Genomic DNA, 15,625 nt, shown 5'->3' on the forward strand with positions numbered 1-15,625 from the left:
CACGGTAATGAGCTCCCTGCTGCGGCTGGGTAGCTTTGTGTGTCCACTCATAGCGGCGGATTTCCCGCCAGCAGTCATGAGCGGACACACTGAGCTACCCAGCTGCAGCAGTGATGGATATATTTGCCATGAGCGGGTGCTTATTCCCACAACATGGCGGATATATCCATCAGGAGCCTTAACTGTCACAGAGAGGTCCCTGGTCCAGCCAATAACTTGTAGGGGTACTGTTCTGCCCTGAAAGCAAAATGGCACTCCTCTCCTTCTGAGTCCTACCACGCGGCCAAGGAACCATATATGGCCAAAGCGGGGGTATTTCCGAACATGGGACAAGCAGCTAAATAAAATATAGGGTGCATTTCTTTCAATATCAGAAGTGATGTACAAAAAATATGCCCCCCCAAATGATGCATTTGTGAAAAATTGCAAATTTCGAATTTAACACTGACTTTGTAATAATTCCTGCCAAAAAACTATGGTGTTAAAATACTCACTGTACCCCCAGCGAATACCTTGAGAGGTTTAGTTTTTAAAATGGGGTCATTTGGGGGGTGTTCCTATGTTCTACTACCTTTTAATTTCTGCAAACCTTGCATAGCACACAAAAAAAGATGTACTTTTCAAATTTTCAAAATTTCAAGTTAAATTGTTAGGCTTCTAACGAATTTAAAATGTTAATTAAAAACAAAAAAATGATGTCAAAATAAAGTAGAGATCTGAAAGTATAAGTTTCATAAACTATTTGGTCAGTATGTATAAATATATGCAACCTATTAGTGTTAAAATAGCAAAAAATCGTAATTTTTTGTAAAAATTTCATGATTTTTTGCATTGTAAAAAAAAAATACAAATGATATCGGCTTACTTTTACTATGTACATGAAGGACAACTTGTGACAAAAAAACTATGTCAGAATTATCGTGATTGGCAAAACGTTACCAGAGTTATTCTTTAATAAAGACAGACATCCCCGATTTGAAAAAACAGGTCTGGTCTTTCAGGGGCGTACAGGTTTATTTGTATTGGTCCTTAAGGGGTTAATTACCTGGTAAGTGCAGCATATGTTTACCCACTCCTTTGCAATAACTGTACAATGGACCCCACAAAAAACAAGCCCATTACACAGCTCAGCCGATGGAGAAAAAAAAATGAATGATGGCTTTTACAAGGTGAGGAGAAAAAAAAAAAAAAAACACAAAAATTAAAGTGAACATCCTTAAGAACTACTAATTTAATACACTTATTTATGTACTGCTCTCAATGTACAATTACTCTAGGTCTATCACTACCCTATCCCCAGAAAGATGTAACTTGAATCAGCAGCAGACAACAATATGACAGCAATGACTGTCTATTAGTTAAACAGCCTAATCTGTGTGGAATTGCTAACATTTTATTTCTTTACTAAATTGCATGAATCAAATAAATGACTTCATTAGCTGAACATGACTAACATACACTAATAAAATGGACTATACTTTGGTGTTAGCTTTTCCTATTTCATTTGCTTGGGCTTTCGTAAAATATAAATGCATTTTTGTTAATGAGAAATAAGAATTATGTATGTTTAATAAATACATACATTATTTCCAAATAGTTATATGATAAGTATACAAAATGGAGACGATCCGCACAGAACCTGGGATTCTAATTAGTGTCCTTTAACTCAGACTTTGTAGCTGAAGAATGTGATGTTTAAATTGACCATTAAACAATATCCCACTTTTTGATGAAGTATTTCACACAAAGAGCATCTTCCCTGTTCCAGATTTCCTGCTGGCTGTTTGGTGAGCAGTCCGTCTTTTAAGAGAAAATCATTCAACTTCCCCTCGTTTAGGATTAGATGTACAGACAGATCCGGGCTTCTCCATGCTGTGTTGGATTATCTAACCTTTATATCAAACATTCTCTTTCTTATTAATTTGCTGGAAAATCTGTTTGCATCAATGTGTGCTTCTCTAATTAGTAAGATCATGTCGCATTAACATAAGCCATATGAAGGTCTATAGCTACTAAGTTATTGTCTGTCTACTGAGATGCGTCATACTGGAGCAGGGAAAAGAAACTTAAAGTCTTAGCAGAATGCAAATGTGGCATGATACTGTCACTCCTGTCAGAACAGTATAGCTAACACAAATTAGGAGCAAACAAGTACTTGCAGATACTGAGCCCGGATTAAACAGCAAAGCACAATCAAATACATCAAAAAAAGTAGCCCAACAACCATGTATATTTCTAACTTAAATTTTATAGCTGGCAGTTAGAAGTTATACCAGCACCACCTCAGGTGAGCATAGAAAACTGGGATACCAATCACGTGTAGTGGAGACTGGAATGCCTATATAGCCGCAATAAATCTCTAGGATTCAGTGGAGTGTAGAATATGTAGACAGTAGATATCATAACTTCATAGCCCAAGGACGTCTAAAAAGTTGTTTTTTGATGCATTAACACAAACAAGTATATTTAAGTTTGAAAGCATAACTTCATAGAATATAAATGCAGCACTCACCAGGTAGATTTTTCATTATGCGTCTTTATACAGATAAATGTGCAGCGGCATAAACATGCGGGAAGTAGGTAAACAAACAAGAGGAAGAGGCCTCTCCACCCCCCCCCCCCCTGCTTGCTTGTTGACCTATTCCCCGCAAGTTCATGCCACTGTACCTTTATCTGAATAAGGACAAAGCATAATGAAAAAATCTATCTGGTGAGTGCTGCGTCTATAGTCTTCTATGAAGTTATGCTTTCTAACTTAAATATTCTTATGTGTTTATGCGTCAAAAAACTACTTTTTACATGTCCTTTGGTCCCTTAGATTTACTCAGTAAGTCAGTCCAGGTCACTTGACACAGAGCTGGGAGAGAACTTACTTTTCCCTGTTTGTTCTTGTGATCAGCTGGGGTCTGAACACAGACCCTAACCGCGGCGAAACAAAAAAAAAATATTTGTGGGGTGAAAAAAAAAGCCATTTTGCAACTTTTGTGGACTTCCATTTCTATGCAGTGCACTTTTCATTAAAAATGACACCTTATATATAGGTCCGTACAGTTTCAAGGATACCCAATTAATGTAAGTTTTATTTAATGTTACTACTTAAAAATTTATTATTTTACTACTTTAAAATTGTTATCTTCTGACCCTTATTAACTTTTTAACTTTTCTTCATACGGCACTATATTTGGATAATTTTCTGTGCCATGATCTGTAGTTTTTATCGGTACCATTTTGTTTTGATGGGACTTATGGGACTTTTTTTTTTTATGGTATATGAGGTGACCAAAATGCACAATTTTGGACTTTGGTATTTTTTTTTACTTGTACACCATCAACCGTCCGTTTTAGTACGGACATTTACGCATGTGGAAGTACCACATATTTTTATTACATTACTTTATAAAAAAAAAATGGGAAAAGGCTGGAGATTTAAATTTTTAATAGGGAAGGGGTTAATTCACATTTATTAGCTTTTTTTTCTTCCTTTAGTCCCCATAGGGGCTGCAACATGCAATCTTTTGATTGCTTACACTGATCATCTATGCCATAGCAATGATCAGTGTTCTTGGTGCTCTGCTGCTCCAGCCTGCTGAGCACCAGATCACCGAATGGACAACGATGAGGCAGGTGAGGACTCTCACGTCGTCAGTAAGCTGATCAGGACATCGCAATTTTGTCACAATAGTTCCGATCAGCTCCGCTGAGCTGGTGGGATAGTTTCACTTTCTAAAGGGTTAATGCTGGGCATAGGCACAATTGTTGGTGCCCAGCATTAGCCGTGGGTCCCGGCTGACTGTAGCAACCCGCTGGTGAGAACGGTTTAAACCCTGTAAAACGGGACCAGGGTGTACATGTACGCACTTGGTCCTTAAGTAGCAGGGCTCGAGGGCATACCCGTACACCCTTTATCCTGGACTCATTAAAATCCACTTTCATCATAACCCAGCAGATCCGGATTCCAAAGGATAGGGGATAAGATGTCTGATCACGGGGGTCCCGCCGCTGGGGACCTCCGCAATCTCCCTGCTGCACCCCACATTCGTTTTGAGCGCTGGCTGCAGCGCCGAAGGCTTGTGATGTCACGGCTGCGCCCCCCTCAATGCAAGTCTATGGGAGGGTGTATGACAGCTGTCACGAGCCGAGCGGGGACGTGCCATCACGAGCCTCCGCCCTGCATTGCCAGTCATCCGGCACGGAGCAAAGTTCACTCCATGCACCAGATGTCTGGGGTGCCGCAGCAGAGATTGCAGGGGTCCCCAGTGGGGGCACCCCTGAAAAGACATCTTATCTCCTATCCTTTGGATAGGGTATAAGATGTCTAGGGACAGAGTACCCCTTTAAATATGTTATTCTCATACATACATTTAGGGCACATCTACACAATATACCATAAATGTCCAGATTATGAAAGTTGTGAAAAGCTAAGTAGTTTCAGTAATTTCTGTATTCTACAACTGAATGAGCAATGTGCATTGCGCAGACACCACATCACCACTTCTCTTAAGTGCCTAACAGGAGCCAAAAATTCCCATTACACGCATATAAAGAAAATATACACCCAATACAAAATGTTGATAAACAGTAGAAATTCTTAATGGGAAATATGTATAAGGGATGCTTATTTGTTTTTTACAAACTTTTGACATGTCATAAGTGTTCAATGGTGGTCCAGGTGCTGACATCCCCATTGAGAGATAAATTTAAGCACATATGTGCTTAGCTAAGCACTGTGCCCATTTTCTTCAGTGTGGATATCCTGAGAGAATAAAGGGAATGTGTATGGATTCATAGGTGGTCTGTAAGATTTCTGCAGAGACCAAGCAAAAGTGAAGGGGCACAGTGTTCAACTGAATACTTTTGCCCCTTCATTGAGGGGTAGGGGTGTATAAAGGGGTGGATGAAGTCCTGTGACCTCTGCCCTGACACAGGCGTGGATGATGTCAACCATTGGCACCTGCACTGTGGAGGGCAAAGGACGCGGCAAAGTAGAGGATGGAAGAAGTGTCCAGGCTGAACCGAGGGACTAGGTGAATATATACTTTGTTATTTTTTTATGCATCCCCAGGAGGAAGGGGGGGGGGGGTGTTAGACGTTTGGGAGCGACATGGTTGGGTGGGATTAGCCACCCGCCGGCAAGTATAATTAGCTGCCCGCCAGTATAACTAGCTGTCCGTCAGCCCACCCACGTAATAAGCCACCCGCCCGTCGCTCCTCTATATAATTACTGGCCCGACCAGTAATTACATGCCCACCCAACTAGCCGCCCACCTGTCTAACTAGCCACCTGCCCATCAGTCTGTCTAACTATGCAAAAGGTATAGTCCGGCACTGCTGCCCAAGTCAGAACAATCACAGCGGGATAATCCGTGACAGTACACGCAGTTCATGTGGTGCCTGGGGTGCAATCCAATAGATAGTAGATACAAATGTACACCAGACAGGTAGAAATGAAAGGATGCACTCACCCGGGGGTCTTGATAGCAGAAGACTATTTAATCATCAGTACGGTATACGTGCAGGTAGACGCAGGGGAGCGACCTCACAGCGACAGGCTGTCCTGCGCACAAGGTGCACTTCTTTGGGCTGCCGATCTACCGTACTGATGATTAAATAAAGTCTTCTGCTATCAAGACCCCCAGGTGAGTGCATCCTTTCATTTCTACCTGTCTGGTGTATAGTCTGTCTAACTAGCCTCCCGCCTTTCTAACTAGCTGCCCACCCGCCAGCCCGCCCACCTATCTGACTAACTAGCTGCCGTCCGGCCGGCCCACCTATCTAACTACACGGTGGCCTGTCTAACTACTGATGGTGATATACCTAGGTAGCTATCTTTCAAGCTGGGTAACAACCTACCTAGATAACTACCTACCTGGCTGGCTGTCTACTACCTACATACATGACTAGCTGTCTACCTACCCATCCAACTACCCATCTGACTGTCTACCAACCCAACCAACCCTTCTACCTGGCTGTTGGACTAGCTTGCTACCTACCTAGATGTCTACATACTTACCCACTCTCCTACCAACCTGGCTTTAAACATACCAATCTACTTACCTGGCTATTCACATACCTAGCTAACTGCCTACCTACCTGGCTATCGTTCTAGCTACCTGGCTGTTTACCTACCTAGCAAGCTACCTTCCTGGCTACCTATCTAGCTAAATAGTAACTTACCCCCTGGCTGTCTACCTACTTGGCTACCTAACTAAACAACCTACATACCTAGTTCTCTACCTACCCTGCTAACTACCTGGCTATCAACCTAGCTATCTAGTTAACCTACATAGATAACTACCTACCTAATAATGAAACTACCTGCATATTGTGGAGGATACACGTTGAGATGAGTTTTGGCTGAAAAAAAGTCGTCATTGGTGTTCTGAGCGAGATGGATAAGAAAAGGAAAGAGGACAATGCTGATCAGAAAAGATGTCTCCTGTGAGTCCCTAGATGTAACTTACATCCCTTATATGGTATACAGATCCTGAGCACAGCTAGTATATACTTCTATATGGCCCTATATATAATCGCTTATATGTCAAACAGATCCTGTGTACAGCTGGTATCTACTTCTACATGGGCACTGTATGCAGGAATACCAGTCTGCGTACAGTGGTTTTATTCAGTAACATTATGGCACATTAGTCAGTCACTGTGTGATGTATAGTGTGTTCCTGATGAGTCTGTATTATTTAACCTTTGTATTATTTGTATACTGGCTTTATTCATTTCCGTTACCAGCATATGTAAACCATGTTTTAACAGTTCTCAACAGCCATGACTAAGAGCTCCTCTGCAGCTCGAAACGCGTCAGCATGCTGTTTTTAGGGGCTTCCCCCCCCCCCTCCCTTTTTTCCCCTTTTTTGGTTTGGGTTTAATCCTGATAATTTTAACATGAGTTAGTAAAAGCTACGTTTTACCTTCTTTCTCAATCCTGTGAGCTGGATCCCTGTTTGTATTGTTAGTCTGTGTATAGTGATTTTTCCTTAGTATTGCAATATTATTCAGTCTTTGTGTGGTGGTATAATTGGTTTCAAGTATACTGTTATTATTGGTATTATTAGCCCCGGTATTCTGGATTTGGTGAGTAACAGTATGATGGTAATATATATGGTGATTGGTAATATTAGTCTCAGTATACAGGAGTAGGCAATATGTATGCTGATAATATTCCTAATATTCCTCTTGCATTATTTGGCCCGGGGGCCACAAGTGTTGCCAGTCCATTTAACAGTATAAAATAATGGATATGAAGGAGTTTTGGTCGGCATTATTTTATAGCAAGGGGGGGGGGGGGGACAGTATTTTATTCTGGGACCCAGGAAGCACAGTGAGGAAGTGGCCAGCAGCATGAAAGGAAGGACTGGAGGCTTTCTAGTGCTCCCCTCTCTACAACCAGTCCCGTCACCTGGAGGATGGCATCAGGTGGCAGTGATCACCTGCAGGAGCTGGAGGGGTCAGTGCTGGGGCCTAGCACATGAGGTAGCTGGGCCTGGGAGAGCACTATCTAGCTACATAACTATTTAGCTAGCTGGCTATCTACCTACCTAGCTTTCTACCTACCTAGTTAGCAAACAACCAAATAAGCAAGGTACTTACATACCTGGTTACATATTTAGTTAGCCAACAAAACAGATGTCGGGTCGCGGCAACTTGTACGCCAATTAAAATTTTAAGCACCAGGTCCATGACACTCTTAAAGGAGAACTCCGGGATATGAAACATATCCTAAGGATAGGGAATAAGTTTAAGATTGCGGAGGGTCTGACGGCTGGGCCCCCCTCCCCCCGCAACCTCCCATAAGGGGCCCTCGTCTCTTTGCTTAATAGCGCATTTCGACCACCGCATGATGCGGCGGCAAACACACCCCTTAATACATTTCTATGGCAGAGACGGAGACTGCTGAATGCAGCATTCCGGCTCTCCCACAGACATTTATTGAGGGGGCGTGCCGGTTAACGCTTCATGTGGTGGTTGAATACGCCCCCCGGCCGCTGACTGACGGGGCCCCATTTGGGAGATCACGGGGACCCCAGCAGTCGGACCCGCGCAATCTGAAACCTATCCCCTATCCTTATCCATGTCAGAAGTTTGCAAAATAATTGCAGAACTTGAAACTGGTACAACCTGACAACACTGCCCTCAAACTTGAAAAGGTTGTAAATCCAAGTTTTAAAACATGTAAAAAAAACTAAATTTCTCTTTCTATAAAGAGTGCTGTAATTGTAATTACTTTAGAGTGTGATATAAGGATTCTACATTCAATATTGGGTAATGTAAATCTTCTCCAAAACATAATGAGCTAGAAATGCATGATGATCATAAACAACAAATACAGTAAAAATTATTCATAAATTGTCACAATGCTCTTCCAGCTCAACAATTTGTACACTGCTCAAAAAAATAAAGGGAACACTAAGATAACACATGCTGGATCTGAATGAATGAACTTATATGAAAAACATTCGACTTTACATAGTTGAATGTGCTGACAACAAAATCAAACAAATATTATCAATGGAAATCAAATTTATCAAGCCATGGAGGTCTGGATATGGAGTCACACTCAAAATCAAAATGGAAAACCACACTTCAGGCTGATCCAACTTTGATGTAATGTCCTTAAAACAAGTCAAAATGAGGCTCAGTAGTGTGTATGGCCTCCACGTGCCCGTATGACCTCCCTACAATGCATGGGCATGCACCTGATGAGGTCTCCTGAGGGATGTCCTCCTAGACCTGGACTAAAGCATCTGCCAACTCCTGGACAGTCTGTGGTGTAACGTGGCGTTGGTGGATGGAGCGAGACAAGATGTCCCAGATGTGCTCAATCAGATTCAGGTCTGCAGAATGGGCGGGCCATTCCATAGCACCAATGCCTTCCTCTCGCAGGAACTGCAGACACACTCCAGCCACATGAGGTCTAGCATTGTCTTGCATTAGGAGAAACCCAGCGCAAACGCACCAGCATATGGTCTCACAAGCGTTCTGAGGATCTCATCTCGATACCTAATGGCAGTCAGGCTACCTCTGGCAAGCACGTGGAGGGCTGGGCGGCCCCCAAAAGAAATGCCACCCCACACCATTACTGATCCACCGCCAAACCGGTCATGCTGGATGATGTTGCAGGCAGCAAAATGTTCGCCACGGCATCTCCAGCTCCCTTTGTCATATGTGCTCAGTGTGAACCTGCTTTCATCTGTGAAGAGCACAGGGTGCCAGTGGCGAATATGCCAATCTTGGTGTTCTCTCACAACAATTTTAGGGGAAACCCCCTAAGGGGAACCCTTAAACTAAGTACCTCCTATTAAAATATAACTTTTATTTATCCTATAAAAAAATTGAAAGTATGCAACTTAAAGGTGAAAGTGTGATTCTTATGGTGTAGTCTACACCACCAATATATTTAAAAACACAGTCTCAAACCATCTCCCTTTGTTATTGTTAGATATACTATATACTGCAATCAGTATTGAAATAATATAGCAGCGATCACTGTTTGATATAATGATCCGCTTGTAGGGAGTTGGTTGAGGCTGCTAATTAAAAGACCCAAACATTAGCCAGCGTCTCCAACATTTCACTGGCACCCCAGCTTCGTCAGGAAGGGCTGGTGGCTAATGGCCAGCAGGCATCCCGTGGTTCCTTATATACTATGGCGTTTGATGTCATAAGCACTTGCCGCGGCTTGTCAGCCTATCTCCATTTGTAATATATTAGCCTATCATGTCAGAGCACCGAGGTCCCGTGTTCTTTGTTATTGTTTTTGCAAACCAATCACTGATTCGTGTCAGTGATACGTCTGGTAAGTAAACATGCGCGTCACGTCACCAAGCTTTATTGAAACCATATGTAAGTTGTTACTACACACACGCTACTCGCGCGCATGACAGCAGACTTAGTTTTATTTCACTGTTGTTATTGTTACTGCGCATGACATCAAACTTAGTTTTATTATGCTGTTATTGTTGTTGCTGCGCAGCTTGCATTGATATTCCATCCTGGATGAGCTGCACTACCTGAGCCACTTGTGTAAGTTGTAGACTCAGTCTCATACTACCACTAGAGTGAAAGCCCCACCAGCATTCAAAAGTGACCAAAACATCAGCAAGGTAGCATAGGGACTGAGAAGTGGTCTGTGGTCACCACCTGCAGAACCACTCCTTTATTGGGGTGTCTTGCTAATTTCCTGTAATTTCCACCTGTTGTCTGTTCCATTTGCACAACAGCATGTGAAATTGATTGTCAATCAGTGTTGCTTCCTGAGTGGACAGTGTGATTTCACAGAAGTGTGATTGACTTGGAGTTACATTGTGTTGTTTGAGTGTTCCCTTTGAGCAGTGTACATTAATGGCATATTTAGTCAGAATTAGGTGGCATGCTGGTAGATTTGCCAGCATATAGCAAAGATGTAGATACAGAAACATACTTTGTTCAAAAGGCATGCTGTCAAATGTAATGTAAATTGCAAACTTATTTTTACTGGACAAGTTGTATTTTTAATGGCATCATTTAATGAACCATATAATGAATTGAAAAACATCAAACAAATGTGCAATGTAATAAAAACAACCCAATTCCAATTCTGTTATTGGGTTTCATTTTCACAACGCTCACCATGAGATAAAAATATAATTCCATTCTGTGGGTAAGTCTGATTATGGCTACAACAAATTTAAGAAGTTTTGAAATTTTTTTACTAGAAAATATAAAAGCTTTTTTTAAATGTCTTTTTACTGGATTTTCAAGACAAAGCATAACACAGTGTAGTTACAAAATGCTGCCATTAATGTGAGCACCTTAATCTCTGGAACAATTTATGTTTTGAGCTTTCATTTTTTTTCCGAGATTTTTTATTTTATTTATTTAACATTTTATTATTTATTTTTTTATTAAAAAAAGATAATAGGTGATTTGCATTTTGAAAACTTTTTATTTTAATTATTTTTTACACAAATTTGGTTGCTTATACAGATTAATGCAAAGCATATGTAATATATTGATCTGTCTAATCAATAATCTACTAGTACAGCCTGGCCATGGTAGGCTTTAAAAGTAGATCTGTCAAGGCTGGTACAAAGTCAGAAGATGACAATTAAAAAAAAAATAAATATATACTAATTTTGGAGCATGTAGGTTTTTTTTAAGTATACTCCAAAGAAATAGGCTAACACTCAAAATTATAATGGAAATATAAACCAACTTTATTAAGTTACACACAATATAAAATATATTAAAATGACACTCACAGGAAATAAATCACGGAATACATGCAAAAAGGTAAGCCAGTAAAAAAATGATGAACAAGGAAGGTACCCCACCCTATATTCTGTAATAATGACCAGTAACAATCCTAATAATGTGAGTACATAGACAGAAAAGGAGATATATACACCATAAGTAATACACAAATATATGATGAGCCTTACCAAATACACATGCAAAACCCCTGCATATGTTTAGCTCCGTTGAGCTTCCTTACACCCCCTGAGGAAGCTCAACGGAGCGAAACATATGTAGGGGTTTTGCATGTGTATTTGGTAAGGCTCATCATATATTTGTGTATTACTTATGGTATATCTATGTCCTTTTCTGTCTATGTACTCCCATTATTAGGATTGTTACTGGTCACTATTACAGAATATAGGGTGTGATACCTTCCTTGTTTATAATTTTTTACTGGCTTACCTTTTTGCATGAATTCCGTGATTTATTTCCTGTGAGTGTCATTTTAATATATTTTATATTGTGTGTAACTTAATAAAGTTGGTTTATATTTTCATTATAATTTTGAGTGTTTCCCTATTTCTTTGGAGTATATGTGCTAGTTGGGACACTGTTTTCTACTACCCTGATGGATGGTTCTAGTCCTCAGGAGGATTTATTTGGAGTCTCTTTTTTTAAGTAGTAAAACAAAATTATACCTATATAAATTAGGTATCCTTGTAATCGCATGAACCTACAGAATAAAAACAATGTCATTTTAACCAAAAAGTGCACTGCGTAGAATCAGAAGCCCCCAAAAGTTACAGAATGGCATTTTTCAATTTTGCCCAAATATTTTTTCCTGGTTTGCCAAACATTGTGTCTGATGGAAATTCAGAGTACTCTTCAGCAAGTGTGATAGCAAAATATTATGGGGGGGTATTTATAAAAAGTGGAGTAGGTGGATGTCTTTTTACTCCATTAATTCATGTGGTGGAAATTGTGTACCTTCTTTTTTTTCTTTTTTTACAGATCTGTTTGCTCCTGTAAATGTATGAGAAAACTGTCAACTAGAAGCAGTCACTCATATGCATAAATTAGATGTAAGACAATGTTATTTTTCTCAAGACATGAACATTGTGTTTCTTCTAGGCATTGGTCTCCTATATTTCTACAGAGAGGGCCTAAACAGATACTTAATTTGCTGCAGATTTAACATTGCAGTTTTTATTCATATAAATAAATAGCTGAAATGTGCAAATTACCGTAAGTATTTATATGTTCAAGTACCCTCACTGTAAATAAATGTCAACTATAATCCAAATGCAATCTCAAGGTCAATATGTAAGAAGAAAAAAATTGAATGATCAATTTAAAATGATAATATGTATTGATAATGTATTGATTATGTTACGGAAGATACACAACTAGCTTTCATCCAAAATATAGTAAACATCCCCTAAATGATTTAGAATGGAAAATGGTGTTCATTTGAAACGTAACAGAACCATTAGTCAAATTATTACACTTTTTATTTGCTGAGTACAGTGACCCACCCGACCTACAATGGCCCCGACATACGATCATTTCAACATACAATGGCCTCCCAGAGGCCATCGCAGTTTGAACGCAGCATCAACATATGATGCTTTAGTATGTCGGGGCCATCGCATTAACGGCTATCCAGCAGCGCAGACTGCTTCAGCTGCCACCAGATAGCCATTTACGGTGCCCCGTGTGGTCCGCTGACGATCACTTACCTGTCCTTGGGGCTCGACGCATCCTCTTCGGCGCTCTCTGTTGTCGGCATCATGTCGCTGCACACGCCGTCCCATCATCCAATAAGAGCGGCGTGCGTAGCGGCGTGATGGCGGCGACGGAGAGAGGATGCCGGGGAAGCAGAGGCCTTGCCGGAGCATCGTGGACACTCTGGGGAAGCGGCGACAGCGATGGAAGGCGACATCCAGAGCAGCAGTGACAGTCCGGAGCGGCGAGGACACGCGAGTATAACCTCCAATACCAGTGGTCTTCAACCTGCAGACCTCCAGATGTTGCAAAATTACAACTCCCAGCATGCCTGGACAGCTGTTGGCTGACGGGCATGCTGGGTGTTGTAGTTTTGCAACATCTGGAGGTCCGCAGGTTGTAGACCACTGTCCTATACTTTACATTGCACGGATCCCTCAACATACAATGGTTTCAACAAACGATGGTCCATTTGGAACGGATTGCCATCGTATGTTGAGGGACCACTGTATCAGAATTTGCTGAAAAAAAGGCTATTTGATGGGCAAAAAAACATTTAAAAATATTTTTTGGCATTTGAAAAAAAAAAAAAAAAATGTCCCTTTTTCACAAACCTTTTTGTCTATATTTGGCCTAATTTTTGTGGCTACAAAAAAGGAAAAAAAAGGAGACTTTGCTAAGGAGACGTCTTTGGGACATACCGTACAGTTCATAAATTACTCTCAAACAGATATTCCATAACAGTTATGGATGTAAAATTAAACTGTGTGGGAACATTTTTCTATTTAATTCAAAAGAATAAATTGGGTTAAAAAACTGCTTATTTAAGGGGTGCATTTTAAGTCCAAAAAAGTACCCAAAACAATGTTATGTAAGTGGACCACTGATAAGAAAACAATTTCCTAATAGCATATGTCATTAGTATTTCTGACCCACATTCAGGAAAGACTGTCCAAGATGCATAAATGTCTTACAGTGACATCCACTAACTCCTTCAACCATGGAGGAGATTTATCAAAACCTGTAGAGTGAAAATGTTGACCAGTTACCCATAGCAACCAATCAGATTGCTTTTTTCATTTTTAACAAGGCCTCTTAAAAAGGAAAGAAGCGATCCGATTGGTTGCTATGGGCAACTGGTCAACTTTTTCAGGGTTTTCACAACGGAACATCAAACGGATCTTTAAAACGGATGGATTTTACAATGTGAAAGCAGCCTTAATACTGTATATTATTTTAAGTGATAAGGGGGCAAATATCATTTTATCAAGTTATATTGTGACTGATCTATTTCAAAATATGTGAAGGCTTATGCTATATGATTTTCAAATAAAGACCTCTATAAATTTACAGCAGTTTAGGAATGTAAAGTTCCCTCAAGACACACAACACATCAACGCTCATGTTGTTTGTTGAGACTTAATGACTGAAGTCCCACAAAAAAAATGACATTTTATACTAAACACTTCTATTCTGTCAAAACTAGTAGCCTCTGATTTTGACAAAACCTTTTACTCACAGCATGAAGCCTTTCTTGTGCCAAAGTGTTTATAGCTTTCAAAGCATGAAAGCTGAAAAATACACAAAGGTTACCGGAACAAATTTTAAATGTTAAGTACACCTTACTCAACCAGCCCTACATATGGTGTGGAGCTGTCAAAAGGATATGGACATTTTTGTCACAAACTTGTCATGTATGTCGTCAGATGAGGGAAAGGTCTCCAAATCTTTCTCAAGCTGCTGAAGCTGGCGTTCCATTTGTTTTATTGTCTTCTCCAGATTTTCTGCAGACACTAAATCAGTCAAAGAAAAAAAAGAAATTAGAAAAATTGCTACAATAAAAAGGTTCTTAGGATGAATACACAAGCTGTAGAAATGCTGAAAAAGTAAGTGCCAGACATCTGTAGTATGGAGGCAGTTGTCTGCAAGCTCTGTTAAGATGAAGGGGAAAGTAAAAACATATGTGAGTTTACCCTAATATGTTCAGATCAGAACTTCTAAATCATGGTCAACCTTAGCACTGTCAAATCTTACATCTCCAAAAAAAATCTACTACTCTAATGAAATTCCCATCCAATCTGTGGCCACTGCTCTAGTGCTCACAACCTGGTTGCATTATGGATGTGGCTGTATACCCACATGAATACTGCAAACCAATCACTGGCCTCAGCAGTGTACAGCACAACATTGCCAAGGTCAGGGACTGGCTGCAACTGCAACAAAGTAAACAAGGAAGAAGTTATAAATAAATCATTTTGTTTATTTTATGGCATTTTTCAATTTTATACAATTTTTTCCAGACCATGGAAAACCTCCTTAACTATGTGACCAAATTATAGTAAACTGAGCATGCAGCTTTAGAAGGGGAACTCTGCCCCTAGACATCTTAACCCCTATCCAAAGGATAGGGCATTAGATGTTTGATCGCAAGTGGTCCAGCTGCTGGAACCCCCCGCGATCTTTGGCCCGGCACCAAGGCATTCTGAACATTTATGATCAGAACGCCAGCATCGGGCTTCCACGTTCGTGACATCAATCCATGCCCCCTCCATTCATGTCTATGGGAGGAGGCGTGAAGGCTGTGTACGTCTGCTCCATTGGATAGAGGAAAAAAATGTCTAGAGGCCCCTTTACAACTTACATACGAATCTTTAAGTTTGGAGCTGCAGGCTAA

At 40.5% G+C, this 15,625-nt stretch overlaps 1 protein-coding gene across 1 annotated transcript in view; it reads right to left on the reverse strand.

Annotated features, from left to right (window-relative positions):
* DIAPH3 (diaphanous related formin 3) overlaps positions 1-15,625 on the reverse strand; it is an 882,879-nt gene that overhangs the window by 333,709 nt on the left and 533,545 nt on the right. The window contains exon 23 of the mRNA XM_056555485.1: positions 14,619-14,744. Coding sequence (XP_056411460.1) covers positions 14,619-14,744 — 126 coding nt within the window. The remainder of the gene's footprint in view (positions 1-14,618; positions 14,745-15,625) is intronic.

This window comes from Hyla sarda, chromosome 2, assembly GCF_029499605.1.
Source record: "Hyla sarda isolate aHylSar1 chromosome 2, aHylSar1.hap1, whole genome shotgun sequence".
Lineage (NCBI taxonomy): Eukaryota > Metazoa > Chordata > Amphibia > Anura > Hylidae > Hyla > Hyla sarda.